The sequence below is a fragment of the Montipora capricornis genome, chromosome 12, assembly GCF_036669925.1.
Source record: "Montipora capricornis isolate CH-2021 chromosome 12, ASM3666992v2, whole genome shotgun sequence".
Lineage (NCBI taxonomy): Eukaryota > Metazoa > Cnidaria > Anthozoa > Scleractinia > Acroporidae > Montipora > Montipora capricornis.
This window is the reverse complement of record NC_090894.1, coordinates 13,167,013-13,179,471: the sequence shown is the minus strand read 5'-3', so window position 1 is coordinate 13,179,471 and position 12,459 is coordinate 13,167,013. Positions and strand designations below refer to the sequence as shown.

At 42.3% G+C, this 12,459-nt stretch overlaps 2 protein-coding genes across 2 annotated transcripts in view; both read left to right on the top strand.

Moving 5' to 3' along the window:
- The window catches only part of LOC138027306 (GFP-like fluorescent chromoprotein FP538), a 5,857-nt gene extending 5,703 nt beyond the window's left edge, over positions 1-154 (top strand). The window contains exon 5 of the mRNA XM_068874889.1: positions 1-154. This exon is cut by the window's left edge and continues 91 nt beyond it. Coding sequence (XP_068730990.1) covers positions 1-54 — 54 coding nt within the window. The 3' untranslated portion in view covers positions 55-154.
- Positions 155-8,560: 8,406 nt separating this feature from the next.
- On the top strand, positions 8,561-9,877 carry LOC138027402 (uncharacterized). The gene has a single exon (XM_068874977.1). It carries the CDS (start codon positions 8,561-8,563, stop codon positions 9,875-9,877), a length of 1,317 nt encoding a protein of 438 aa, XP_068731078.1.
- The last annotated feature ends 2,582 nt before the right edge of the window (positions 9,878-12,459 follow it).

Here is a 12,459-nt window from a genome sequence, read left to right as displayed (position 1 = left end):
ACATGGCAACTGACAGAACATGCTGCTGCATGTAAAAACTGTTTCACTGAGTGAGAAATATGATTCTTCGAAAGTTCATTGCAATACCCTGATAACAATGTAGTTCGAACCAGGACAGTAGAAATAAAGCACAGTTAAAGTAATCGACTTAAAATTGTTGTCCTTACATTCATTGATCCACTAATAAATGCTCACAAGAAACTTGATTCCATTCATTGGATCACTGACTGCTAGATGCGGGAGAACTGTGTGGTTGGCTACATATCATGACAATGAAGTGAATATATTTTAAAGGGACGTTCTTGAGAACTGTCTCGATGCAGTTTAACTCAATATACAGTGGTACAATTGAATTCTTCATATTTCCACGTTGTTGTCAATCTAGTTTCATTGCTGCAGAGGATGACCAATTAATGCAATTAGTTCGTCAGATCTTATGTCAAATTTCAAATCCTTATGACATTGCTGTCAGTGGACGAGTGAGAACCTGCTGAAGCAGTGATTTGTGATTGAGTGGATTTATGTTTCTAAGTTCCTTTCTTTAATGCTGTTTCTTTCGCTATCTAGGCAACGGCTTTTTTTAATTCAACAACTAGCGCAAGACGAAAAATATTCTCAAGATCAACATACAACTGTGAATATCTTAAAGCATATTAGTTCCTTTAACCCTAAAGGCGACGTTATCTTTAAAACAGAAGGCCAAATAGTTTTATCCGTCCTCTGCCTTTTACTTGGACTAAAGTTAAATGTCACAAAACAGTTTGTTTTACACATGTGAAAACTCGCTGTTTCATCTGGAGGAAACATTTTACCTACTTTTCCATCCAATGGCAAACGCTCCTTCAGAGATATCAGGGCAGAAATAGGAGGCTGCCATGTGCGGGCAGCAATTATTATTATTATTATTATTATTATTATTATTATTATTATTATTATTATTATTATTATTATTATTATTAACAATGAGGCACTAATTGGGGACCCTAGGCCTGTACGAAGAAATCAAATCATAGATTGATGTTTAAAAAGGAGAAGGGAAGACCTGAGTACCCTAGAAAAAGGATTGAGAAGGAAAGAAAAGGGTTAATGTACAATGGCAACTTGCAAGTGCCACGCCTTTTTCTCGGCGCAGCTAAAATGCAAAGACCAGGTTTCCCAGGAACAACCTGCAATGTGACGCTGTCACGTCACAGAAAAAAAGGTCGATGACTTTTTTAAAATACCTCTGTCGCCTGTGGCTACTTCCCAATAAAATCAAGAATCCTTAATATTTCTGGATTTGACATTCACACTGAAAGCATTTTCAAGAACCAGAAAATCTTGACACGTCGGGACTGGTCAATTTTATATGTCGTGTCAAAATTGATCTTTTGACATAATTGTTTTCTGGAGTCTAATGATAGTGACATTAAAAAGCTAGTCGCAAATGCTGCTTCGGAAAGTACAAGAAAGTCAACAAAATATGCTGTCAAGGTCTTTAAAGGTGTGAAGCCGAAGTTATGAGCAGACTTAAGAGAGACACGAACTTAAACTGAGTAATTTTATAGAGTAGTTATTTAACTATAAAATAAACCAAGCGTTTGAAGGAGACAAAAGTTCCAGCTTCACTTGAAAACACTGTCATCCAAACTTTGCACATTCTGTCTTCTTGTCTGTAGTTGAAATTTCTTTTTCAGTAAGCAACAAAAGCGCCTTGCATGTTTTCGAGTTTTCCATTCGCAGTGAAAATTAAAATAATTTGTTTTTTTTACCCTGAGACCGACACGCTTTCTTTCTAGTCAAATTTTGAGCTGTGCATCGAAAAAATACGAAGCACTGCCAACAGATTTACGAGCGGTTTTTTTCCGCGATATGAAAATTAATGGTAGGGTTATGGCGCGAAACATTTGTGACGGGTTGATAATCTTCGGGAATAAAAAGGAAAGGAACTTCATTTAAGTGTCTAGTCGTTCTAGCACTGGAGCACTAATTGGGGACACTGTAAACTGAAATTAACAATTAACGTAAATCAAGTCAAATGTTGGTGTTTGAAGAGAGGCTCTCTCTCTGCGGAGAGCCTGGTCTCTCGGAGGCTAAGGGGAAACCGGCGGAATACCCGGAGAAAACCTCTTGGTGCAGAGTAGAGAACCAACAAAGTCAACCCACATAATATGAAGCGGAGTCTGTGAATCGAACCCGGGCCACACTGATGGGGGGCGAGTGCTCTCACCACTGCGCCATCCCTGCATCCCCAATCCAATTCAGTTCATCCAAAACATGTGACGGTAAACCAATTTCCAGCAATCTGCTTGATTTTCTTTAATAACAAAGGCTCTCACTCCAATAACGTGTTTACAAAGTCGGAAACACAGCCATAAATAGTCCTCTGTACATCAGCACCACACACAAACGGAATAACGAAGGAAAACTAAGAAACAAACAAAGGCTTAAAATTTCGTGACCGATCCACACATCCTATCTTGTATCACGCTGGGGGTCTTGAAATAAATTATAATAATTACGGAAAAACGTTGGGACACCATTTTGTCCCACCATTCTTATGTCAAACTTCAATTCATGTCGTGAATCTATCGCTATTTCATTGCTCTGCGTCTTTTTCACAGTGTTTTGTATTCAGCCCGCGTTTTATACCCGGTCCGCAGTCCACACTTTATACTGACCGGTTTGCGGATGCAAATCTAGTTTGGATAATTACGACTGTAGACCCAATTGACTGATGTTTCCAGTGAGTGTTCTGAGAGGTCATTGTCAGGTGCAGACAAAACACAAAAAAGAGGTTTCGCCCAAACAATCAGCGTAATACCTACCAATCATTGGTCACAGTATTTTGTTTGAGCTATATTAGTTTCAACAACGCGCTCTCTGAGCCCCGAGGGATTAAAAAAGCAAACCCTGGTTGGGCAGACAAAAGTAGAATAAGCTCTATATTGTCAGTCCAAAGAGTGCTGTGATCTACACTTTCTTATAACTACATAGGAATTATCGAATATCGAAAAATCAGTCGTATTTTTCTTGGTCTTTTCATTGAACTTGCAATGTATAAACGTGTCTTGCAAAAAATTAATTAAGCAGTGGAACCCAACCGTAGACGCCAATTAAGGGGAGCTATATTTAATTCTGACGAAGGTCAAGAGTGCGGTATCTACAAACAGAGTTAAAGTGCGATTTGAGGCGATATGTTAACTCGTCAGGCCTAGAAATGGAATAAACACAAGGACAGAGAATAACTTTGGCCAAGGCGGGAGTTCTCAGCTTGCCTGGGGAAGCGGAAAAAGTCTTATGGCTTTTTCTCCATAGGATTTTTGTACTTGGTCATTGAACTCTTTGCATTACATTTCTTAGCTGGAAGCTATTTCTGTTGCCAGATGTATTGGAAACACTTGGATTGTGAAACCATGGGACCTCACGAACCCTCTTTTTTGTTACTCCAAAAGCGTTTTTAATAGCGAGCGCAGCATGAAAAAAATAAGACGCCACGACTGAAAACATGATTTTCATTCTTCTTCCGATCCAGAGTGTCAGAATTCGCGATCCACGGTAACCACTCTGGAGCACTAATTGGGGACACTGTAAACTGAAATTAACAATTAACGTAAATCAAGTCAATGATAGACGCCAAAAACTTATAACCGTGGTCGAGATTTCATCAAAGGACACAGTAGAAGCAAAATTACTTTTAAAAATGAAGAAAAAGCAGTTACACTGATCAGTCGATTAAAGTTGGGGATGCTTTATTATATAACTTCAGAGCTCACAATTACGTAACAGATCTAATGAAGCCTTTGGAAAACCGCATTGCTGTAAATCACGTGGATTTGTCAGTGGAAACCATATTTCCACTTAGTCGAGATCCAGATTAACTTGTTTAGTTGAGTTGCTCCACCCTAACACTACATTCAGTTGAGTTTGGACAGCGATGCTGTGAACTGCAAAGATTAACTCGACTTTTGGTCCAGTTTTGAGGCATCAAGTGATCTGTTGTCGACATGGCTCTTACAAAGCAAGTAAGTGAATTTTCGAGTCGGACTAACGAGATGGCATTTAACAGCCTAGTATTAGGTCATTTCCAAATTACAGTCCTCAAACACTGGGAAAATTTACGTCAATTTTTGAAGCCCTCACTTACTTGTTGAAAGTACTAAACGCTCCTGTAAATCGCCTCACGGGGACAAACATTTAAGCTCCGCACAGTTAACCATTTTGCCCCTGAGTTAATCATGTTAAAGAAGTGCTTACCAACCACAGACCTGGTAAGCCAAGGTTTCCTTCCTATTATTAAAGTGATCAGTACTGCCCATGGTAAAAATAGGTTGGCCCTTCGCAGTTTTCCATGCCAAAGAACCTTCGACAGCTTACTAGAGATTATTAATGGTCTTCGATCTTCGTTTTCCTCACCAGTCGGTATCAATTGTATACTGCATCGGTCAAGGATGCAGGAGGGCGTTGGTTCCAACCGCGGCCAAACCGACACTTAGGGTCTTAAAATAACTATGGAGAACAAATTGCTGCCTTTACATCTGCAAATCGTTAGGCTTTCAAGTTTTCTCGCGGAATAAAAGCGATAAGCCTTAGGCGCCGTCTCACACCGCTTTCTTGTTTCTAGACTTCTTGGGACGTTAAAGAACTCACACACTATATATTTGCAAAGAGTAGGGCATAGAATTCCAGGTGTTTGTCCTTATCAACTGCATACTATTAATTGGAGCTTCGCTCTGTTGTATGATGCTGATCACCCAATAATGATCATCTGGTGACCTTTTTCGTCATTGTGTGCATATAGGGTCTACCCAGCGACATACCACATGGAGGGGAATGTAAATATTCAAGCCGTGCGAGTAAGTCCATCAACGGTTTTGTAGTCATACCAACCTGACGCGGGTTTGGCTGTTAAAAGTCAAACCCTGCACAGTAAGCCTTCATTCTTGCTGGGAGACGTTCCATTTGGAGTGTGGCCTGGACCCTTTTTCATTTTTTGGAGTGTGGTTTTCATTTTCATATTTTGGAGTGTGGTAAGGTCTTTGTTGTAGTTTTTCTTTGTCTTTTTGGTTTTCTTTTTCCGGTGACCCTCCCGGGGACTAATGCTCCGCGTTCTGCGGTAACCCGGGGTAAGCCGAGTCTTTTTTGGTTTTTTCTTTTCCTCGCTTTCAGGGCTCTTTGAGTCCGTCTTTTGTTTTTTGTTGTATTTGGTACTTCATTTAGTACGTACTGTCTTTGGTGTGTCCTAGCTTCTTGGTTTCTTGTGTGGTTTGAGAATTTTCTAGTGTGGTTTTTGCTTTGTGGTTGCCTCTTAAGCAAGTTTTTTTAAGGGGTTAATTGGGTTTTTGGCTTATACAATTTATTTAGTGTGATATTAAATTGTTAATACATTAGTTACTTACTTTTTGCGTGGTTTCCCTTTGGGCGTTTTGTTTCAAGGGGTTTCTTTCTCGGTTGTTCGAATAATTTGTGTGGCCCCTATAAATTAGTGTGGACTGTATAAAATATTCGACCTTACATATAAATACTTGATTAGCTACTTCTTGGGCAAGTGGCTGTTTCATATCTATCTATTAGTTGTGAATTTATTATCCATATTGGTTGTCCATAATTGTTTGTTTGTTGTCTTATCCTACATCTTACTATTTAAGTGAGATAATATTGGAATTAGTGTGATTTATAGTGCTGAAAATAATTTATTATTAATAGTAGTCCTGTAGCAGCTGCTTAAGGTTTAATCTTTAATTAGTTTAATATATTATACTGTAATTGGTTGACTTTGAAAACATATTTTCATAATGGTTCCGCGCAATACGCGCACTATTATCATTAAGTCCGCTTTCCCGGCTGGGACTTCCCATGCCGGGGTCGCCGGCATCATTGCTAACTCTCTGGCTGGCCTGGTGGATTCAATCCAGGTCTGTCCAGGGGCGATCATCCGCATTTCTTTTATCGACCCTGCCTACAAGAAGACCTATGAGGAGGCCGGGTTTATCTCTTTCGGTGACGTCCGTTGTGACGTTGTTGTCTCGACTACCATCACGTTTGTCATGGTTTATTTGTTTCCGTTTGAGGGGGATAATGGCCGGGTTAGGGGAGCTTTGAAATTTTTTGGGGATATAAAGGAAGTTCGTCACCAGCGGTGGTCGAATGTCCCTGGGGTGTATACGGGTACTCGCCTTGTGCGCATGGTGGGCAAGCACGACATTCCTGGGAACATAGTTATTGATGGAGTGAATTGTCGTGTTTGGTACAAGGGGCAGCCCCTTGTTTGTGACTGTGGGCTCGGCTGGTGACGGCTCGGCCTCTTTGAATTCCGATTCTAGGCCTTTGCGGTCGAGAATCCCGGTCAAGGTTACGCGAGGTGGTTCGGGGGAGTTTCTGCCCCCTCTTGTGTCCAAGGAGGAAACAGTGGCTATGGTGCAAAAGTTGAAGGCGTCCCTGCCGTCTTCTGCTGATGATCTTGGTTCAGGGCGGGTTGGGGACTCTTCCCAGCCCTCGCCTCCGTTTACCGTTCCTCTTCCTCCCCGGGTCAGTACTCGTTCTGGCCCGGGGTTGGCTCTCCGTGCGACCTCTCGTTCCCGGTCCCGTTCCGGGGATGAGAGGCCTCCTCTAAGCCCGGATCCTGATAGGTCCCGTCGTCGTACTTCCTCGCATGGCCCTGCTAGGCGCCGTTAATTTAGCCGTTGTCTCGCCACCTTTTTGTTTTTCGTCATGGGTTTGTCATTACTTTTTTGTTATACTATGGCTCTCACGGTAATTTCTGTTAACGTTAATGGGTTGAGAGATGGTGACAAGCGCCTGGGTTTTTTCCAGTGGTTGTCCCATCTCTCGCCTTCAGTAGTTTGTCTACAGGAGACCCACGCAGTCTCTAATGATGATCTTCTTTCTTGGTTTTCTCGGTTTGGTTATTTGTGTGCTGGTTCTTTTGGTACAAATCATTCTCGTAGTGTGGTTGTTTTGTATCGTTCGGTTTTGGAGTGTCGGTCTGTTGTTTGCGAGTTCGAGGGTCGTTTTGTTTTGGTTGAGTTTGGTCTTCGTGGTTCTGTTTTCCGTGTTGCTTCCATTTATGCTCCTAATCGTAATCCGGATCGTGACGCTTTTTTGGTTCGTTGTGTTGACTCTATTGATCTTGCTGTTCCTACTCTTTTGTGCGGCGATTTCAACACAGTCCTGGACCGTGTTCGGGATCGCCGTGGGTCTTGTCCTTTTGATGTCTCTCGGGAAAGTTCTGCGTTGTTGATGGCTATGTTTTCGGATTGTTGTGTGGTTGATATTTGGTGTGAAAGGCACCCAAATGATTCTGCTTTCACCTGGTTCCGGCCCGATGGGGCCCTTGCATCGCGCATTGACCTCATCGGTTGTCCGTACGCTTGGGTGCCTTATGTGTCTTCTGTAGACATTCTGCCGTGTCCTTTTTCCAATTATTGTGCTATTTCTTTCTCATGGGCTCTCCCCAACTCCGTTCCTCCGGGTCCGGGGTTGTGGAAGCTCAATCGATCTGTTCTGGATGAGGCCGAGTATATTGACCTCATCTCAACTTTCTGGTCCTATTGGCAGTCTCGTCAGTCTTCTTTTTCTTCCCCTACTAGGTGGTGGGACAGCGGCAAATCCCATATTAAACGTTTAAGTATAAATTATTGTAAAGATCGTGGTAAATGTAAAGTAGTTGAACGTAATATTTTGTCTAGTCTTGCTGCTCATCTAAAAAGTCATATCGATTCTGGTCGTCTTTCCTTTCTTCGTGTTTATCTTTCTACTCTGTCTCGTCCTCGTGCTCTTGATTTGGAGGTTGCTCGTGGTGCTCAAGTTCGTGCCCGGTCGAGGTGGGTGGAGGAGGGTGAGTCCTCCTCTGCTTCATACTTCTTCCGGCTCGAAAAGAAAAACGGCACTGACCGTAATATCTCGGCGCTGAGAGCTAGTGATGGTACGCTGGTGGCGGATAAGGATGGGTTGTGTGATGTTTTTCGTTCTTTCTATTCGGATCTTTTCTCAGCTGCTCCTTGTGACTCTAATGCTCGTGCTGAGCTTTTTTCCAACATTTCTTCAGTTCTTCCGTATGATGATAGTGAGGTGTGCGAGGGTCTTCTCAGCCAGGAGGAGTGTTTTGCGGCTCTTCAGGGCGTGGCCCGTGGTAAAGCTCCTGGTTGTGATGGCCTTCCCATGGAATTCTTTTTAAAATTTTGGCATGTTTTGGGTTTTGATTTAGTTTGTGTTTTGAATTCTGCTTTTGGTTTGGGCTCTTTGTCTCGCTCTCAGCGCCGAGATATCATAACTTTATCGTTTAAGAAAGGGGATCGTCTTGATCCCAAAAACTGGCGTCCAATCTCCCTGTTGAATGTCGATTACAAAATCGCTTCTCGTTTCTATTGCTGCTCGTCTTCTTAAGGTTATTCATTTGGTTGTTGATAAAGATCAATCTTGTGGTGTTCCTGGCCGTTTTATTGGTGAAAATGTTGCTTTTCTTCGTGACGTTGTTGATTTCTGTTCTTCTTCTGGTGCTCCTGCTGCTCTCCTTTCGCTTGATCAAGAAGAGGCATTCGACAGGGTTGATTGGACGTTCCTTCGTTCTACCTTATATGCTATGGGTTTTGGGCAGTCGTTTGTTGGGTGGGTTAATTTATTTTACAATAATGTGAGTAGTTGTGTTAATGTTAATGGTTATATTTCCAATTCTTTTAAGTTGTCTCGTGGGGTGAGGCAGGGATGTCCCCTGTCCCCCCTCCTTTATGTTTTAGTGGCTGAGGTACTTGCTTGTAGTATACGTTCTAATAGGGTTATTTCTGGTCTGTCTCTTCCCGTGGCCCTTTCCCGTGTGTGGTACGTGGCCTCTCTTATCCATGTTCCCCGGTGGATCAGTATGGAATTAAATACGTTAATTTTTAAGTTTTTCTGGAGCGGTAAGCGGCATTTGGTCGCTCGTCGTGTTGTGGTTCAGCCTTCTTGTTTGGTTGGGTTCTCTGTTGTGGATTTTCAGTGTAAGGTTATGGCTCTTCATGTTCAGTGGGTTCATCGTTTTGTTTCTTCTCCGTCTTCTTGGGTCTCTTTCATGGTTTTTTGGTTTTCTTCTCGGCTTGCCGCTCCTCCGCATCTCGTTTTTTCTGCTCCACTTTGTTTTTCGCCGGATTCTCTGCCTCCGTTTTATCGTTCTCTGTTGACTGCTTGGCGGGCGTGTAAAGGATCCCTTACTGCGTCTTCTTTGGGTATTGGTTCGGGTATTGATTTTTGTCCTGTTTCTGCTATGTCTACGAAGTCTGCTTATTTGTTTCTTTTGTCTGAAAATGCTGTTTCTCCTCATTGTGAGGAGAAATTCTTTCCTTTGTTTGGTTCTCTCTATTGGTCTTGTACTTGGCGTCAGCTTTTCTTTTTTGATTTGGATCGTCCTGTTATTGATTTATGTTGGAAAACTTCACACGGGGTCCTTTACACGGCCGAGAGGCTTGCTGACTTTGGGCATGCTCTTTCTACGGCTTGTTTTTGTTCTGCTCCTGTCGAGTCTCTTCAACATTTGTTTTTTCACTGTCCTCTGGCTGTCAGTGTTTTGTCGTGGCTTCAAACTCTTATGTTCTTGGCTTCTCCTCTTTGTCCTTCTATCTTGGTTCGTCATGCGCTTTTTGGTTTCTCGGCTGATGAGTTGTCTGTGGTTCCTCGGGTTTTTGTTTATATGTTGACTGTCTGCAAATGTTGTATTTTGGGGGCTCGGAATGATTTTCGTTTTAGGGGTGTTCGTCCCTCGGCTGTTGATGTTATGGAACGTGTGAAGACTCCGGTTCGGTTTAATCTCCCTTTGTTTTTCCGTCGTTTCCTGTCTGATCGCTGTCGTCGTTATTTTGTCCGTCAGTGGGGTGAACGTGGTGTGGTGGCTTCTTTACAAAATGATGCTTTGGTTGTTCATATTTAAGTTCTGGTTTTGTGTTGTGTTTGCGTGCCCTGGCCGTTTTTCTGGGGTGAACCAACGTCTTGGCGTTGGGTGAGTCTGTTGACGGGTGGCCTTTTCTTGGTCACTCTTCGCCCTGGTGCTGGGTCGTGCCTCCCTCTCTAAACCACCAGTTTAGCACACTGCGAAGAAATTGCGTCGAGAGCACACCCCCCTCTCCCCACCCCCACATGCCTTCTATCCGAACAATTCAGGTTAGTGATGTATATCTATCAAGGCAAAATGTATTTGAAATAAGAAAAGCTCTGAAACGGATGTAATCATTATCTTAAGTAAAACCGCCTAATGCGCGTATCACCTGTATCACTTGGAAGTCGGTTGGTTACAAAAGCTCTTTAAATACTGTACTGGGAAAAGGGGGGAGGGTACGGCCCCCTCTTTCCCCCTCCCAAATCCTCCCCTGATGTCCTGTCCCGTTTTCAGAAGTCTCGCTCGGTCGGTCGCTGGTCTCGCTCGGTCTTGTTACGGTACGCCACCTAAGCCAATCAGAACCCGCAACTCTGGCAACAACATTTCGAGACCAGTTTCAACGTTCCCTAACAAGTTTCGACCTTCTATGTTGCACGGTGTAACGCTTGCTGAAACTTGTTTCACAGCCCCGTTGCATATGCGTTTTAGCTAAAAGCTTCGACGTGTAAGGACAAGAACGACATGGGTATCCTTGGAAAAGCAAAAGGGGTGTGGGCAAGGTGCTAGCGGCATTGCGCATGTCTTAAAGTGCATCTTGCTCGTCAGTAGTGAATGTGCTGTAGTTTCTTTCTCTTCTTGGTTGAAAAATTTTCAAAGCAGTTCAATTTTAACTTTTCTCTGTCTAATATTCATGAAAATTGTGTGTAGGAAAGGAAAAATTAAAATTGAAGTAATTTTCAAGGCTAAAGCTTGAATAGTGATGATGATGACCTATTGTAGTTTGGAAAACGTTCGGATTTCTAATATACAATTGAACTAGTTTAAAAACATTTTAACTACAATTGTAGATATAACATTGAACAAGACGCCTATAAGGGCCTATCCGTGGGATGCACAAACAGTTAACACAAATTGTCCAGTTACAGTGAACTTCAACTACGGGTAAACTTCGGGAAATGGCGAGAGATTACCAGAAAGATAAATCTGTAAGATGTGTATTGTAAACCTCTTATTATTAATGTTACTAAATTTGCGAATGCGAACAACGAAGGCCTATTGGGGGTTTTCCGGATACGGGATATTTAGGTAAAAAACTATAAGGATACGGGATTTTTGGGGGAAAATTTTTCGAGATTTTCGGGATTTTTTTTAAAATAAGCACGCATTGCGTACGCGAGGTAGTGCAGTAACTTGGCAGTGTTTTTTACCCATAACTGTCAACTGGGCTACGTTAAGAATTTTTATTATTAGTTTGCCATCTCAATCCACCCGTCTGTTGATGTTGGCCATGCTCCTACCCCACACCTCTCCTTCTTTTAGGGTAGCATGGCCAAGATGCAGAACGCTCTGTTGACGTTGTGATCCAGGTATCACAATCCTGATATAAACAAAGACATACGAATAAGAATTTTATTAAGTAGTGCGCTTTTATTACTTTTCAGTATTGTCTTGAATTTTTTGATGGCGGGGTCTCATGGTATCCCCCACTGCGATGAATTATTGGCAATTGTTTTGGCTGCACTGAACCTGCTAACTATAATGAAATGTGCTTAGCCAAGAGACCTGGCTCGGGTTGCTCTCTAACTAGCGTTAAATACCATGGAAACCTATAGGTTTTGATACTTCTTAACCAACGGTTAGTGCTAACCAGGCTTTGAGTCACCGGTCCCTGGGTATTAACTATTGTGCGTTGTAGATTTCAACATGATACATGTGTTGTCAAGCTAAATTTGCAATAAATTCATGAGCGATTGCGGTCAACTTATCACCAAAAACTCAGTTGAGAAATTTTAACTGACCTGAAATATATTAATTACGCAAATCGGTTCCAATTTTCTTTTATCTCTCAGATACAATCTTTAGCCAGTAAGGTGATTCTGTGATTCTTTCATACCTTAACAGTGTTGACACTCGACACTAGTTGCAGGAACAAATCTATTTGTGGGTTGATGACACCCCTCCATCTGTCTCAATCGAACGAAAACAGATGCCTAGTTATGGATTCATTAGAAACAGGACTTTGCCTGGCCAGAATTGCGGGAAAATTCAACACCATCCATACGAGGGATACAACATTCCTCTCTTTGAAGGTTGTGGCAGTATTGCTGTCCTGAGAAGATGGTTTCAGAGTAGTAAGTGAATATTTGCATTGAATTTGTACGAATGTTACACAGAACGAAAGCAACTGAAATAACTCAATAGATGGAAGTCACGAATAAAGTACAACAATTTTAACTTTACTTAACGTAACTTGGATGCACGGAACGAGCAGAATGGGGAGAAGGACTTTGAAATACCGCTTCGCCGCTCGCGACTAGCGGCTCCGTCGCAAAAACTTTATTCCGCGCGCCTACAATACACAGGCTAGTTTTCATTTTTCAAGCCTGTTCACCAGAACTTCGTCATATTTCGCTTTT